Source organism: Typopeltis vanoorti, chromosome 2 (genome assembly GCF_054136105.1).
Source record: "Typopeltis vanoorti isolate ZY-2024b chromosome 2, IOZ_Tvanoo_1.0, whole genome shotgun sequence".
NCBI lineage: Eukaryota > Metazoa > Arthropoda > Arachnida > Uropygi > Thelyphonidae > Typopeltis > Typopeltis vanoorti.
This window is the reverse complement of record NC_143550.1, coordinates 26,263,777-26,281,340: the sequence shown is the minus strand read 5'-3', so window position 1 is coordinate 26,281,340 and position 17,564 is coordinate 26,263,777. Positions and strand designations below refer to the sequence as shown.

At 34.5% G+C, this 17,564-nt stretch overlaps 1 protein-coding gene across 3 annotated transcripts in view; it reads right to left on the bottom strand.

Moving 5' to 3' along the window:
* Positions 1 to 17,564, bottom strand: part of LOC150108890 (E3 ubiquitin-protein ligase RNF123-like) — a 660,886-nt gene that overhangs the window by 431,455 nt on the left and 211,867 nt on the right. For all 3 annotated transcript variants that reach the window (XM_090410696.1, XM_090410708.1, XM_090410702.1), the window contains one exon: positions 7,752 to 7,877. In XM_090410696.1, coding sequence (XP_090266822.1) covers positions 7,752 to 7,877 — 126 coding nt within the window. The remainder of the gene's footprint in view (positions 1 to 7,751; positions 7,878 to 17,564) is intronic.

Sequence of the window (17,564 nt, the reverse complement as noted above, 5' to 3'; positions counted from 1 at the left end):
TTAAGCAATGCAGTTTTCAGTTATTGTTTTGTGAATGGGCCAGTTATAATCTTCTATACCATTTGAAGAGAATAGAACCTTGTTTTTCTGCTTTACATTTTAGGGCAAGAAACTCAGAAATTCAGAATACGATGCTTTGGTAAAGCTGCAAATGATTTACTCATAGATTAAAAATAAATTAAAGATGCTAAGAAATTATATTCTTGGTTTAACCATTTATCTAAGTGTAAGCAAACAAAGTTTGCACATGAAATAACTTCACGACTAGGCAACTTGTATATAGAGGCTGATGCCTCACATCACTTGCCTTAATTTCCAATAATGCAAAGCACATATTCTTATGGACATGTATAATGCTATTCATTATGAGAAGGGTAGTGACCCGGGGAGTTGCCCACTCGTGAAGTTATTTCATGGGCAAACTTTGCTTACACTTGGTATTACACAAACCAAGTATATATTTTCTTGGCATTTTTAATTCATAACATAACCAAGTGAAAAAACTTTCAACACCTATCTCTATTCCAGAGTATTTAGTAATATGGTGTGACACCTTTTGGCTATTTGTATATAAAAATATGACTTCTGCATTACTTCAACTTTGGTATCAATTCTGGGTCTGGCTCCTGCTGAATGAGACCAATAAAAGTTGAAACTGGCTTGGGTAGGGGCCCATTAGACCATGATACCACTATAAGAATATGTGCTTTGCATTATGGGATGCTTAGGCAAGTGATGTAAAGTCATTATCCTCTATATACAAGTTGTTCAATTGTGAAGTTACTACACATGCAAACTTTGTTTGCTTACACTTGGATAAAGAATTAAACCAAGAATATAATTTCTTGACATCTTTAATTTATTTGATATATTAAACATTTATGTACTGTTCAAGTTCTGACAGTATTTATCGCTAGACTAGGTACTTGACAAGAAATTATATTCCTGTTTAATTCTTTATCTAAACAATGCAAGTGAAGTATCTTCATGCTTGTATGTAGATGCTGTTGACTTCACATCAATTGCCTTAGTATCCCATAATGCAAAACTCTTTCTTTCAGACATTTATTTAGCTATGCACTATGAAAAGGTTTACTATTGTTGGATCTTCCTTCCATAGTAATACATCCATAGTAATAGTACATCCAGTCTTTTGATCTGCCATCTTGTTTTAACATTGTTCTTATTAAGGTTAATTAATTGTATGTTGATTACTAATCCAAATATAGGGAAATTTCTATTATACTGCACCACCCTATATTCAGATTAGTCTATGCAAAGTGGAATCAAATATTAATTAACTTTAGCAGTCTAATTTTTATATATAGGCCGAATTTGACATCAACATTTAAGGTTCCCGCTAGGTCCAATAATTTTATGAACGGTGCAGTGAAAAAGAATCAGGCTAACAACAAATTGAAATCAATAAAACACAACATTTAATGCAGGGTTATACAATATAAACATAAGCATACTTTGGATATAAGATAATGCAAAATTAACTCTGTTCAACAACTCATAACATTCACTCAACTGTTGGTATCAAACATTGAGTCTTTAAAATCTATTTTCTCTCTAATAAACAAAGATAGTTCTAAAGTTTAATATCACTGAAATTCACAGCAAATATTTTAAAAATTATATTCTCTATCAATCCCTTAGTCAGAAATCACATAGTTCAGTCAAGAGGTAGTTATCACTTTAATGTGGGGGAAGACTATTAATCTTCTAGCTTCGGTTAATTTCAGCATAAGCACCACAGTTAATGTTAGGATTTAACAGGAGGAGTTAATTCTTAATACTTCACTGTAAAATGCTATAAAGTACAACTGTTCTACCAGAATTAATCCTTGCACATATTATTCAATGGGGCACACTTAAAACCTTAGTTAACTATCACACCGGAGCTACACATTTCAAAAGTAATCTTCTTTAAATTAACTTAATCTTTAATCTCAGCACATCACAAATGCAGACACACTTGCACTAGAAAATTCACTTATTCCTCATATACTACTTTGCAATAGAATCAGCTTTCCACTAATCTTCCTTGAAAGCTCTGGAATTCAACATTAACTTCAGAATTCCATATCAATATTCTGAGTTGTCCCGATCCTTTGTAATCTAGTTACAGCACTGAATTCCTATTACTTCAGCCTCTTACTTAACTCTGTGCTGCTAATAAATTATTTCCTCATCTCTATTGTACTGTTCTGAGTGCCATTACTGTGCTGAGTTCACCAACTGTACTCAGTCCCTAGTTCCCCAGTTCTAGTGCTGACTGTGACAACGACTCTTGTTTTCTCTCACTTTCCGTTTATATACGCTCACTCCTTTTTTCTGACAAAACTTGTTCTCCCCGTCTAGCTCATATCAATTCTATCTCACGTCCATAACTCATGCACTACCACGCTCGCGCTTTCTACTTTTAACTCCGTCCCCATGACAACAATTTAGAGCAGTACATAAGCATAAGCATCACATAACATTTTACCTTTACATACAGAAATAAAATAAAGATATTTTTCAATTCAAATAATATACAATTAAATATGATGAACGCAAATTCTTTTACTATTAATATAGGAATAAATAAAATAATCCGAACGTCATTTTTATACAGTCCTTTCCATTATTAATACATATCCTAGATTAAAAAATTAAATAAAAAAATTCAAAGGTAATTATATGAATAATAGTTTATAACAAGAGATTTACATTAAATAACATCTAGAAATGTAGCCTTTGATATGGTGGATTTTGTTGGATTCTGAAGGGAGTATTAATAATTTTAATTTCTCTTCATTCAGAATCCAACACTATCAAAACCAGAACAAGTGCAAGCAAACTTCATTTATTTACACTTGGATAAAGGATTAAACAAGAACATAATTTCATCAAGTAAATTTACTTCTGCTTGGATATGAAGTGAAAGTTTTTTCCACCTGTGACCAAGTAAATAAAACTTTCTACAACCCACTATCTGCTCTAGAGCATTTTAATAATAAGGTGACACACCCTTTTACTACTTATATATATTAGAAATATAACTTCTAATTCAACTTTGGTATCTTCCTTGGTCTGGACCCATTGATGTCCTGTCAAGTGTCATCTTCATCAATAATGTTTGCTATTATGGATCTCCACACCTGAAATCCATAATGTGCAGTAGAAAGATAAGATGATGAAGATCTAATCTCTTCCTACTTACAGTTAGTATCCTATGCTTGTAAATATGTGTGTTCACGGGATGGGTTTGCCTATTTTGATGGAAACCCCCCAAGTTTTATGGAGGAAAAACTCTCCACCTGCATACGAGAGCAGCTAACTCATCTTTGACTGAAAAGCCTTGATGAAGTTTCCTCAAGTCATAGACAGAATCTGAAGTCTTTCCAACCAAAGGACTCTGTCAAAACAAACTGAGGTATGGAGGCTCCATCTGAGACCTCAATAAAGGACAAAACTAGTCTGGATAGCAACCCTTTCCATAATACATAGCAATATACACATCTAAAAAAGTGATTTACATTATGGGATCCTAAGGAAATTAATGCCAAGTAAACAGCCTGTATATACATGTAGCCTGGTGATGAAGACACTTCATGTACAAGCTTCTTCTGCTTACACTTGGAAAAGAATTAAATAAGAACATAATTTCTTGTCAAATATAATTTACTTTGTAACAAAATGAAACAAAATAAAAATAAAATAAAGAATTCTACTCTTTGGAAGCTGCAAGTTTCCAATACCATTCAGGGATGATGTAATTGTGAAAAAGTAAGACATTCATGTACATTAAGGTCCCCTTGACACTTTCACTACAGTTGTCTTCTCAGCATAATAAGTGTTTACCACTAAGATTTGTTGCTATGGTAGTATACTTCCTCTTAACATCCTAAGATTATTATCCATAGTTTTGATTTTCTGAAATTCCCTTTTGTCCTTCCACCTCTGGCAAGCTTGCTAATAGGAAGGGTGTTCTCCCTCATAATTAGCATTCCAGCATTTTGCAAATGGCCTTTATATGCTCTCATGCTCTCTGCAGCATGCAGGGTTTGGAATATAGAACCTAAGAGCAGTTGAGATGCATTGCTTTCATGATGGAGTTTTAGTGTGTGTTGAATGAAAGAATGATATTACTAATCAGAACCAGGTGGCTATCGATGCAGATGAGGATTCCTCTTATTCCTTCAATTTGGAGCAAATCACCTCATTAGGAACATCAATGAGATCCCACTCCAATATTACTCCACTAGAAAAGTTGAAAGCTTTGTTATTAGGGGTTACTGCCCACTGTCTGACAAGCAATAGCTGCACTAAGGAGTGGAACACCAATGACCTATGCAGGCAAGTCTGCTAACCAACTGATCCCAGCTGGACCATCCAGAACTGTTCATTTTGTTAAAGCAAGGGTAAAGTAGTTCCAGACTAGTAGCATCCCCAGTTTCTGCATGTTGTGGGGCTGCACTGTATAATGAGTACAGCAGCAAGGCAAATCCCAGTGATCAGTGATCTGGTAGATAAGAGAGTGAAAAATACTCAGAAGAAGCAGAATAAAGAATATGGGAAGAAAAGCATAGAAGAAAAAAAAGGAAAAATGAAAAGGCCCAGCAGGAGAACCTTTCCACCACAAACAGCCAATACTCTACTCAATACCCTCCATGTTTCACATGGAGGATATTGAATAGATGAGTCTGAGGAGATGCGAGAGAATTCACAGCTGGATGGTGACACGGGTAAAACTGGTTAAAGACCAGAAAATAAGTACTGTGTTTATGACTATCAGAAATAAGGAGGATAATGTTGCTTTGATTTCATTTGCCCAAAATATTAAATAGATAAGTGAAAAATAGTTGAATAATGATGAGATCCTGATTGAAGTAAAGATGGAGGGATATGTTTTTTTAGAAAGATAGAAAGGGAAGAGGAGCCACGATAATATACCAGAGGAGTTATGCCTACACAAGGTGGAGATGTAAGGGGGAAATAATATTGGTAGTGGTTCTGAGGCAGTATAGTGTGAAAATCAAGTGCACAGGATGAAATATTTAGTTAGATGCTGCTGTAGGCCTAGGAATGTGGAAGGTGGTGATAAGAGTGTATAGGCAAACTGGCCTAGCAAATAAGAATAGGGTGATCATTAACAGATGATGTTAATTATGACAATAAAGAGATGACACCTAGAAACAGGAGAATAAATTTCTTGAATTTTTGAAGAACAGCTACCTCAGGCAATATGTAATGGAGGTCTTGTGAGAATATGAAGTCTTGGATTTGCTTAATTCATCTCATCGAAGGATATTAATATAAAAATGAAGTGCTGAATAACATCCAACTTGGTGAAAGTGATCGTGAGTTGATAACCAGGCTGGTGGCCAATTATATGAAAACTTCTGTGAGGAAAGGTTTATAGGAATTATGTGGACCACAAGGTAGTGATCATGGAAAGCTCAGTAGATAGCTTACTGCTATAGCAAGGAATTGGGAACTGGAAATTCCCCCATGCATTTTAATTGAAGAAATTAAGTATGCCAAGTATAAAATGAATGAAGAGATGAAGCATGCAATCTGGAAGAAAGCGTGCAATGGAGACAGCATGAGATGAATAGTAATAATATGCTCCACAAGAAAGACAAAAAGACTAGAAATGGGATTGGGATTTGATTTTTAGGGTGCAAAGATATCAAAGGTGATGCTGCGCCATGACACAGGTTTACAGCAGTATATATGGTAAACAGTTAGTAGGACAATCAAAAACATCCATGCACTTGGCAGAATTCAAACCTGCAGCCTCTTGGCTGGAGAGCAGATACACTAACCACTCAGCCAACCAGACAAGCAACTAGAAAGGTAACTTGGCAAGATAGCAAAAATACGGTATAAGAAGTACTTATCAGGCAAAGAAAAGTCTCAGAGTTCTTTCAGTTTGTCCATAGAAAAAAGAATAATTATGAGAGGATGATATCAGTTAGTAAAAATGGTAGAACAGTAAATATTGTGGAGGATATAACTGAGATATTTAATGAACAATTAATTTCATCCTCAAGTATGGCATCGTGACGAGCAAGAAGAAGTATAGATTGGCATTTAAGTAAACCTGGTGTTAATAAGACAGTAAAACTTGATAACATATCTCTGTGGAGTTAAGGGAATGTGCCAGTGACATTAAGGGAATGGCAGCATTCACACTTGTTTAGCAATGGCAGGTCCCAAAGAAGTGGAAGAAGGACAAAACTGTTCCACTTCACAAAAGTGATAACACTAAACTTTTGAAATATATGTCCAGTCTCTGTGTCTGAAGTTGTAATTAATGTGTTAGAGAGGTTACTGAGCAATAGGATCCAGAACTCAGTTGAAAGCACCATTCTCTATGATGGTCAGCATATTGGGTTTATTTAAGCAAGTCATGTTTTAGTAGTATGCAATTTTAATAGTATTACTATTAAATTAATAGTAATACTATTAAATTTAACTGTAATATAAATAAATGGTATTTATATTACAACATGACAAATAACATGAATGAGATGCATATATCCAGTGATATCTTTAAATCCTGCAAAATCCTTCGTTAGAGTTTCATCTGATATCCCCTTGATGTATGGAATGGCTACAGTTTTATTATAATCTAGTTTATTTTTGTTGATAGTATTTTTTGCTGTATCCTTTTTTCAAGAAGGTATTGCTGATAACTTAATTTGCTTAAGTGCTTTCTCACTGGAGCAAATATCAGATAAAATAAACAGAATACTTCATAAATACAACCTCAATGCCACCTTTAAACCTCCTTCAAAATGCAAGAACTTATTCCTCATCCAAGGATCCAATTCTGCCACTGGCCTACCCTGAAGTATACCATATTCACTGCACTTGTAATTTGTCCTATATAGGTGAAAGAGGATGCACAATTCCTATCTGAAAAAAGGAACATAATTGGCACATTAAATTTAATAACTATGGTAAATCTGGCATTTCTGATCATGCCCTGAATATTTTACATAGAATTGATTGGAAAGGCACCTGTTCTTTAGGTGCCTTTTCAGAAGGCAACTGTAAAGAACAGGCCTGTGAAATTCTTACCAACTATCCTAATCTTACCAATAATGGTGGTCTAAAAATCCCAAGAATATGGATGGCACATATTCTATCCATATAACCTTTTAGTCTAAGAGTTAATTATAATTAGGACGATAGTAATCTAGGATCTTAGCTTTAATATAACAAACACTTATGTTAAAATAAAGATCACGCTACCAATTTTGCTACACTAAAAGTATTAATATGAATTTGTTCTCTGATGATGTTATAAATAGGATAATAGCTTTGATGTAGTGGCTTTTTTTCCTCACTAGAGATCAGGCCAGTAGAAAAACTGTTGGTCAAATCATGGTCACTTTGGCATACTGTTTGAAATGTAATATAGCTTGTCTTTGTCTATACATCTGTATACTGCAGTGATGACCCTAATAAGAAGGTTGAAATGTTGGGAAATTAAAGTAATTATTCCTAACATGATTGTAGTCTCCGTAATTTACCAAAATGAATGCTGATCACCATGTAACATTAAAGGAAAGGATATTTATAGTAGATTAATGTTATTAATATGACAAGTAATTAGACCTAAAGATTAGGAAGCAGTAGACCTGTTTTTAATTATGAAAAATAGGCTTCTTATCATTTTTGGCTTGTTACTTGCTCATTTTTTTAATTTTAAAGAAAAACTAACACATTTAATGCCATTTATTACTTACTAGTAATGGCCCAAGTTTATGAATTAAAGGTGCTGATACAAGTAAAAGTCGGGCTTTAAATCCTTGGTCTTCAGCATGATGACTGTTATGTAAACTCAATAATGGTCTTGTCATTTGAGTATTTTCCTAAATTAAGGTACAAATTACAGATATTTCTTTTAAAAAAAAAATTTTTTTGAAAGAGTAATATACAGTCAATTCTCACTATAAATATATATAAAAAAGCATCACTATAACTGAAGTCTCAAACAAAGCCCCAAAAGATATACAAAAAGAAATGCACTGAAGCATATTAATCTTTAAAGGTATCTGTGACATAATTATAAAACAACAAAATTACATAAGCACAGTAATAAACTGTACTAAAAGTACAGATATTCTGTACTGAATATAACACTACATTAGCATATAGAAACAATTAAAAATGGTTGCCACATGCTACAAATTAAAATTAATAAATAATATTAAAGTTGTTTTTGAGGTTTACACAGAATGAGAAGGAAAGAGAGAGAGACAATCTTTCCGATTCAGGTTAGGCTGATGAAAAAGGGCTGCACAACTTGAAAAGGCACACATATTTAAAACCTGCTTCAATGGATAAAACAAGCTTCATCCACAGAATACTAGTATTTAGTATCAATACCAAGCTGTGCGAGACTTTTGAGGTTTCACGTATTCAATGTAATACTGATATTCATTAATTCTTTTTCCAGAGAACTGTCTGCCTAAAGTATAACAAATTACATTCACAGGGGATCTCGTAAATGCCAGCTAAAGACAAAGGCAACAGTTTGTCTTTTGTAAATGATAACAGATGAGAATTTTGTTGATAGAAAAATGTGGGATTAAGGTGATACTTCTTAATCTCACATATTTTCATATCAACAGAATTTCTCATATGTTGCCATCTACAGAAGATAAACTGTCACCACTACCTTTAATATTAATTTGTAGCATGCAGCAACCATTTTTAATTGGTAAACTGTTGTTTACTAATTAAAATGGTTTCAACATCAGTGAGCAGAAACTTGTTTCTACACATAGCAATTTGGTATTTAGAAAATTCACCTAAAACAATATATTTCAAGACAATTTATCGAATGACAAAGGCAGTTCCTTGAAAAAACAATTCATCAATAAACAAGTCATTAATTAAAACACAATTTATCAAAAAAGGCAATTCATTGAAACTACAAATCATCAAATGAATAATATATGTGAAGTGAAATTATCAAAAATAACCGCAGTTTTTATTGGATTAACTTGTAATGCTATTGAAGCTTGTCATGTTATTCCCCTTGTATATTTTATGTGGATGTATGAGGAAAGTTTTTTTGGAAATATTCCTTTCAGAATGTGTATTGTTTTCTATATTGTTTTACATAATCTGGAATCAATGAATCCAGTAATTTACAGAATGATACTTTTGTTTGTTTTTCAGTTGTCGTGCAAATTAACCCGATGGTTTGCAGAATAATTCCTTGAGGTACAAGTATAGTTTTGTTTACTGATTGATTTCTTTCACATGAGTTACAACAAATAAATTATAAGCATGATAAAAGAAAGGATGAATAAACAGTCATTTAAAAATGAAAACAAAAACACTATAAACAATAAAAGCAACAATATGCACATATAAAGTACAAACTTTAAAAACAGCTTATTTTACCATAGAAAACTAATATAGAAAAGAATTTATTGCAAAAAATATAACTTTTTTTTGTTTTGTTCCCAAAACGTGTTCCCAAAACATGTTCATGAAATTCATGAGAGATTATCATCAGAATAGATGCCAATTTTATCTTTTTACCCTTCACATCAGAACATCAGCATTTTGCAAACTGGAGTGTAATACATTAATAATAATAAATCTGGATGGTTGTTCACTAGTAACAGTGTATTGGTCTGGATGCTTCATCACATGCAAATAAGAAACATCACATAAAAAACTGACTACTAATAATCATTATTATTCCACTGCCCCTCCTTCTCCTCTCTCCCCAGCCTAATAGTATGTCAAAAGAAATGCCACTTTACTATGAAATAATTATAAAACAAAATGGTTTCCTATTGTCTTTCTTGTCTGGTAAGTGTTTTATGTCTGTAGATATGCATGTTCATTTCATGGGACTGGTTTGCAAGATGAAAAACCCGAGTTTCCAGGAGGGGGTAAATTGCCCTCCCTATACGAGAATGGCTAACTCATCTTTAGTTGAAGAGGAATGATAAAGGTTCTTCACATCACAGATGGGATTTGAACCCAGGTTCAAATCTCATCTATTCAGTTGGAAAGAACCCAGGTCTTTCCAACCAAAGACCTGGGTTCTTTGGTTAGACTGGTGAACTCACCTTCTGTTGAAGAAGACTTGAAGGTTCTTCATGTCATAGTTTAATATTTATTAATGCAACTTATGAATTTAACTTTCTGACATCAGTTAGTAACAGTATCGAATGAGCTATTGTCTTCACTTCTGTTTGTAATTTTTTTTTTTTTTAATTTGGTCAATTTGGTCAAATTTAGTCAATGCATTAATAAAAGGTGAATATACCAGTTGTGGGCAGAGTTTATGTTGTTTAAATAGTGCAACCAAGGCAACTCCAATTCTGCTCTTGTTCTCATAAGCTTGAAAATTTTCAAAACTTCACTTTCTGTCTGCATTTAGCTATAAAATATAGATAGATATATATCCTTCATTTTGATATAATAAATTTTATTTAATTTCATAGAGAATACCGTATTTAAAAAATACAGTATTCTGCCTTTATTTATGGCAATGCATCATAAAAATCAGAATAAAATATTGCACTTATTTCACATAGAAATATTAATGGAACTTAAACTTATTTTAAATTGTCATGATCAAAATGAATTTGTAATAAATTAATTAGGAAAATGAAATTTTCAGCATTTTTTGGACTACTATATGCCTGATTTTTTCATAAATATTTCCGACTTCTGAAAAAAAAACTCAAGAAATAAGCTGGTAGCTAGAACTGAGAGAAATTTTCTGAGAAATTGTACTGCAGAATAAGTTTACTCATTAACCTTGAAAATTCTTCTATTTAAATGGTCTCAAGATAATGGGAGACTTTTCCCGATTAGTTTCTGCTTCAGCCAAAGCCGAATATCTGAAAAATAGGTGGAATTAGCTGAATGCCTTAGCAAAACCAAATATTTGGGTTCTAAAATACAAGAAAATAATTATTATGTGTTGATGATACCTCTGTTGTCTGCATCTTGGGTAAGATTAGATATTGTTACCAAACACTTTTACTGAACAATATTTCAGAAGAAAATTACTCTTTAAATGAATTATGGAAGGAATTCATCTAAAAATTATCAGTGAATTATTTTTCAACTAATTGCTTGTTATATGAATTGAAACTTAATTGTTTATTCAATGAAATGCCTTTTTAATGTAGGCTAATCATTAAATTGTGGTCCAATAAATTGTCTGACGAATTGCTTTTTCAATGAATTGTTATTCAATAAATTGCCATACAGTAAGCTGTCTTTTTAACTGTTTTCTATGAATTTTCATGGAACTGGGCAATTCCATAACTATCATGAACTTTAAAAGAATATACTTACATTTCAAAATTAATAATAAAAAAACATGGGCATTTTTTTAACATTTTGAAGGTTGCTGGTGTTCATACTGCTACCACAAATGGCTGTATCTTGGAAACAGAAACCTTGCATTTCCAAGACACAGCCATTTGTAGCAGAAGTATGAACACCAACAACCTTCAAAATATCAAGAAATAAGCATACATTCCTTAGTAAATGTCCAAGGAAACACTGTGGGATGAACATACCTGCTGTGAGACATGTTCATCAAAATGACCTCCATTACTAGCTATTGAAACATCACTATCGAGAACCTTATATGTTTGAAAGTTCCTGATTGGTATCTGATAGTAGTGCATATGTTCAATATGTTCCTGCAGTTCAAATTAACCACTTGTTCAGAATACAACAAATTCAAATGATCCCACAAATAAAAATCAACAAGTTTAGGTTAAGTGCAAGAAGACCAAGTAAGTGGCCCACCTCTACCAAGCTATCTTCCAAGAAACCTTTGATCAAGATACCTTCCAACCTGATTCACATTTTTCTTCCACACCAAGGGAATATCACTCAGCAGATTGTGGAAGATGTTTTCTACCAGGTTTTGCAAGAATTCATTTTACTAAGGTTCTGTAAGCCTGTTTGCAAAACATACAACCCTATTTGTCTGTCTCAAACAATTCATACATTGATAGAGAACTGCTGTTGACTTAAAACTGCATTTGGATTTTGATTGATCCATGTGTGATTACTGTGGTAACTGAAAGTACTGTCACAAATGAAACTGCCTCAGGTGTGAAAGCACATAACAGAAAAAATATAGTTCGTACACACAGTGTTATAGAAACCACTGACAAAATGCCAATCAACAATGAGGATCATCTGGTAAAAATGTTTGAACTAGTTGGAAATGATACAGACAAAGCTGATTTTCATTCAAGGATCCTCTGTACAGCTGCTTGGGAGACAATGTCTTCCACTACAATCCACCATAAACTAGTGCACAGATTCTGTGCCATTGCAGCATGTTTAACCTCATTTCTGGTATCCCTCACAGTTTTTGGTTCCACCACTTCAATTTCATGGTACAGAAACAGTAAAGTTGGTTAGGGCCAGAATTCATAAACAGATGGTGTGATATACATGATATTCTATGGGGATTGCATGGCTTTGTGAAAGGTCCTGCCTTAGTAAATTACTCCTTTCCATAATAAAGTGACTATTCTTTATGTGACTTTCCATAATAAAGTCACATAAAGGAAATTGATACATCTTGAAAATACTGACCTTTATGAGGGCATTTTGTTTGGATACTGTGGTGTGTCTGAATGAAAATCACCAACCTCTCGAACAATGGAACACTAGGACGATTTGATGTTAAGTCATCTGTCTTCATATATAAATAGCCTTAGTTGTGAAGTTATTTCACATGCATACTTTTTTGCTTGTTCATACTTGGATGAAAACAAGTATATAATTTCTTGTCAAGTATAATTTATATATATTAATTCACCTGTTTGTTGATAATGTTAAATGAAGGCAATAGGAAATACAAGTATTGTAAAGATCTTAGAGGATGATTTGAGACTGACACTGTGGGAAAAAGCAAAAGTATAACTTTGGTCTGAAAAGATGCTGTAATCGGATTGTCCAGCAACCAATTGATAAGGCCAGGTATTTCGTGTGATGTACAGAGAGACTGAAAGTTTGAAAAGAGGGATATAATTTAAAAAAAAAGTAAGTTACTAACAACTTCACATTTTACAGGATTCGTGCATAATAAAATTTTCAATAAATGACCAGAGGGAAGAGAACAAAGGGTTACCTAATTAACTACCTTACAAATGTTATGCATCTGCCTTCATAGATAAGCTCCACAATTTATGCATTTTCATCCAGTTGCTCACCGAGTTCTGCTCATGTTTCCTCTCCAAAAGCAAGTAAACAGGACTTGAATGCACAAATGTTGCTCTTTGAAACTTGTCTATGAAAGAAACAGTAAACTAATAGTTTATTTCCTTCTGTTTTGGAGAGCAGAAGTAAATAAATTGACATACACTGCCTTTATAATTATTTGGAAAAACATTCAATAATGGAACAAGCTCTTTCAAATAATGAAGGAAATATGACAACTGGAGAGAGAAGACTAATTAAGAAACCATATGCCAAACAGAAATAAAGATATGAGAAGGAAGAAAGGTGCAGACATAAAGAAAAGAGCAAGATGAGGATGTGCATTATCACCCTTACTTTTCAACCTGTATACAAAGAATGCAATGAAGTAAGAAATGAAGGGATAGCTGCAGATGGAGTGCAGTTACATATAATACACTTTGCTGATAATATAACTGCATCAGTTGAGAATGAACAAAAATTCAAAACAGATTATTTGATTACAGACTTAATAAAAATGCTACAAAAACTAAAATAATGGTGGCAGGTTCAAATGAACAAAATAAATAGAACCAACAAAACAAGATTTACTGATTACAGGTAAGAATACTGAACCAGTAAAATAACTCATGTATCTCAGGGTACTCCTCAACATGAAGGCAAATGCAAGTTGGAAATGCAAAGAAGAATTGCCATGGCAGAAGATTAAAATAAGATATCACAAGTAAAATAAAACTTTATAAAAGCATTTGCTTAGAGCGTATTCTTATATGGTTGTGAGACAGACTATTACAGCAGAAGCAAACAAGAATCGAAGATGTACTCCTTAACACTTTCTTAGCCAATGGCTACAACCCCTAAAAAATCCAAAAAATATTAAAACCAGTAAACCACAACTCCACTCCACCCCCTTCACAATAAAGATTACACTAAATCTATCACCATTCCCTACATCCAGGACACCTCTGAAAAAATAACCAAAATCCTTAAAAAATATGACCTGACTTCTTGTTACAAACCATATAAAAAGTTGGCATCCTTTATCCGCTCTACCAAAGACCAACCACTTCCACTGGCCTTCCTAGGGTATACCAGTTCCCTTGCAGCTGTAAACTGTCCTACTTTGGCCAAATAGGCAGGACAGTGAATGTCAGGATTTCAGAACACAAGGACTACATCCAGTTTCACCAGTACTGCCACTCTGGGCTTGCAGACCATGCTCTTGATACTCGTCACAGAATACGTTGGAAGAAAGCCAAAGTAATACACCACAGCAAGTTCAAGTATGAAAGACTATTCATAGTATCAGCCTCAGCTCTAAAAAACGTTCCAAACCTTAACAAATTTGGGTGCATGAGACTGCCTCAAATTTGGAAGACTTACATCATGAGAACATCAGCCTAACGGCCAAGACAACCTAATATAGCCTGCTAGGGGGCATCATTAGGACTTTAGGAACAAGAGTAGTTTCTTATCTTCTGCCTCATTTGCTTTTTGTAGTTCCTGCGTGCACGTGTCATATTTGTATGTTTCCATGAAGATGGCAATGTGACATTGCCAAAATATAGGAAGTATTCATTAAAATTTCTTTTAATTAATATTCCAGCATACGTTGCAAATTCCTTAAATAATTTAATAGTCATGTGTTACCAACGTATAAGCCTTTCTACAAGAATCACCATCATTCACGGAGATTCCATCGCATGCAAGGCCCGCCAGTATGCCAAACTGAAGTTGAGGATATCTAGACAACTAAATTGTTTGACCTGCCTAAAACGCTGCCAGGATAATAAGGTAATCCCAAATTGTGTTAAATTTAAGCACCATTTCTCTTCAGAGAAGGCTCTCCGGATTTATAACAGCGCTAGCTTCGCCCTTCTTCAAGAACAAATTACCGTGACACGCATTCTCCTAGTTGACGAAAACAAAGCTTTACGGGTGCTAGAGGAGGAGCTTTCGAGCACGTTTTCACAGCGGGCTTGAAAACAAAAGCATACCTTTGGATGATTCTTTATGACATCTCATGCGCTTCGGCAACAAAAGAATTTGAAAAAATACATAGTCGGCTCATCAAGAAATTTGATAACCTGAAAAAGAACTCTACCTCCGTACCACAGCAACCACTCAACACTGTAGTCAACCTCTCTTCCGGCGTTTTGAAGCCTGAAGCACTCACCACTCTTGCAAGTGGCCACAATTTAGCCTAAAAAAATACCTGTTCAGGAAATAATGATCCAAATAGAATGTGGTATCCGCAACCTTCCCAACCATATCGCCAACAATTTAAGACTGGATGTAGCCGGTGTTCTCACCAATGCAAGACCGCCAAAAACCAACATACCCAAAGATGAATATACAGCTCTACTAGAGATGAAGAAAAACAAGGAAATAGTAATCACCAAAGCGGATAAGTGTAATGCCACTGTGGTTCTCAACCAAAAGGAATATATAGGTAAGCTCAATGCTTTATTATTAGATCTGGCTACCTACTTCCCTATTGAATATAATCCTACCAGCTCCCAAATTAGAATACTCCATAGGCTCCTTAAGAAGGTCATTTCTTGGCCTGTGGAAGTTACCAACAAATTAAAATTTATAACTCCAACCCCCCCCCCATTTATATGGACTTACAAAAATACATAAACTAAATGTGCTATTACGTCTCATAGTAGATGGCATTGATTCCCCCACGTATAAATTAGCCAAACATTTAGCCAAAGCACTCACACACTATACTGGCAACACACCATCACACACAAATGACACAGCCCACTTCAAAGCCAGTATAGAAAACCTCTCACTCCAACATACTGACATAATGGTCAGTTTTGACGTCTCCTACCTATTCACAAATGTCCTACTCGAGGAAACCTTAGAGCTCATATCTCAGCCCTATGTCAGTTCACAATGAACTCAGGCTATTTCGTTTGGCAAGGAAAATTCTACAAACAGATAGAGGGGACAGCCATGGGTTTACCACTTTCCCCACCCTTGGCCAACTTCTTTATGGAGACTTCTGAAGAGAAAGCATTAAACTCTGCCCCACAAAAACCCACTATTTGGCTTTATTAGGTGAATGATGTGTTTTCTATTTGGCCACATGGCTCAGATACACTCCACTCCTTAACACACTTAAACAACCAACACCACAGAATCCTGTTCACCTTTGAAAAAGAGGAAAACATTCTAATCACTCGCCAGTCTGATGGATCCTTGGTTTTCTCTGTTTATAAAAAACCCACCCATACAGACATAGACATTCACCAGCAATCCCCCCCCTTCACAACAATATGGGGTTATTAAAACACTATAAAACAGGGCAAAATTCAATGCCCTAACTACGGAACTAAATCACATCCTTAACACTTTCTTAGCCAATGGTTACAACCCCTAAAAAATCCAAAAAATATTAAAACCAGTAAACCACAACTCCACTCCACCCCCTTCACAATAAAGATTACACTAAATCTACCACCATTCCCTACATCCAGGACACCTCTGAAAAAATAACCAAAATCCTTAAAAAATATGACCTGACTTCTTGTTACAAACCATATAAAAAGTTGGCATCCCTTATCTGCTCTACCAAAGACCAACCACTTTCCCTGGACCTACCGGGGGTATACCAGGTCCCTTGCAGCTGTAAACTATCCTACTTTGACCAAACAGGCAGGACCGTGAATATCAGGGTTTCAGAACACAAGGACTACATCCGGTTTCACCAGTACAGCCACTCTGGGCTTGCAGACCATGCTCTGGATACCCGCCACAGAATACGTTGGAAGAAAGTCAAAGTAATATACCGCAGCAAGTTCAAGTACGAAAGACTATTCTATGAATAGTCGTTCATACTTGAAGTCCAGCTCTAAAAAACGTTCCAAACCTCGACAAATTTGGGTACATAAGACTAACTCAAATTTGGGAGACTCATCAGCCCAATATAGCTTGCTAAGGGGATTCATTAGGATTTTAGGAACAAGAGTAGTTTCTTATCTTCTGCCTCATTTGCTTTTTGTAGTTCCTGCGTGCACGTGTCATATTTGTATGTTCCCATGATGGCAATGTGACATTGCCGAAATATAGGAAGTATTCATTAAAGTTTCTTTTAATTAATATTCCAGCATACGTTGCAAATTCCTTAAATAATTTAATAGTTGAAGATGTACTGTTGAGGGCATTACTAGAAGTAAACTGGTGGGAAAGAAAAACCAAAGTGTTACATGAAATACAAGAGAACCAAATACTACAGAAGACATTCAGTTGGGAAAATGAAATTCCTGGGACAGACATGGAGGGGAAAAAAAAAAGTAAGAAGTAATTAGAATAACCCTTATAATCATGATGTTGAT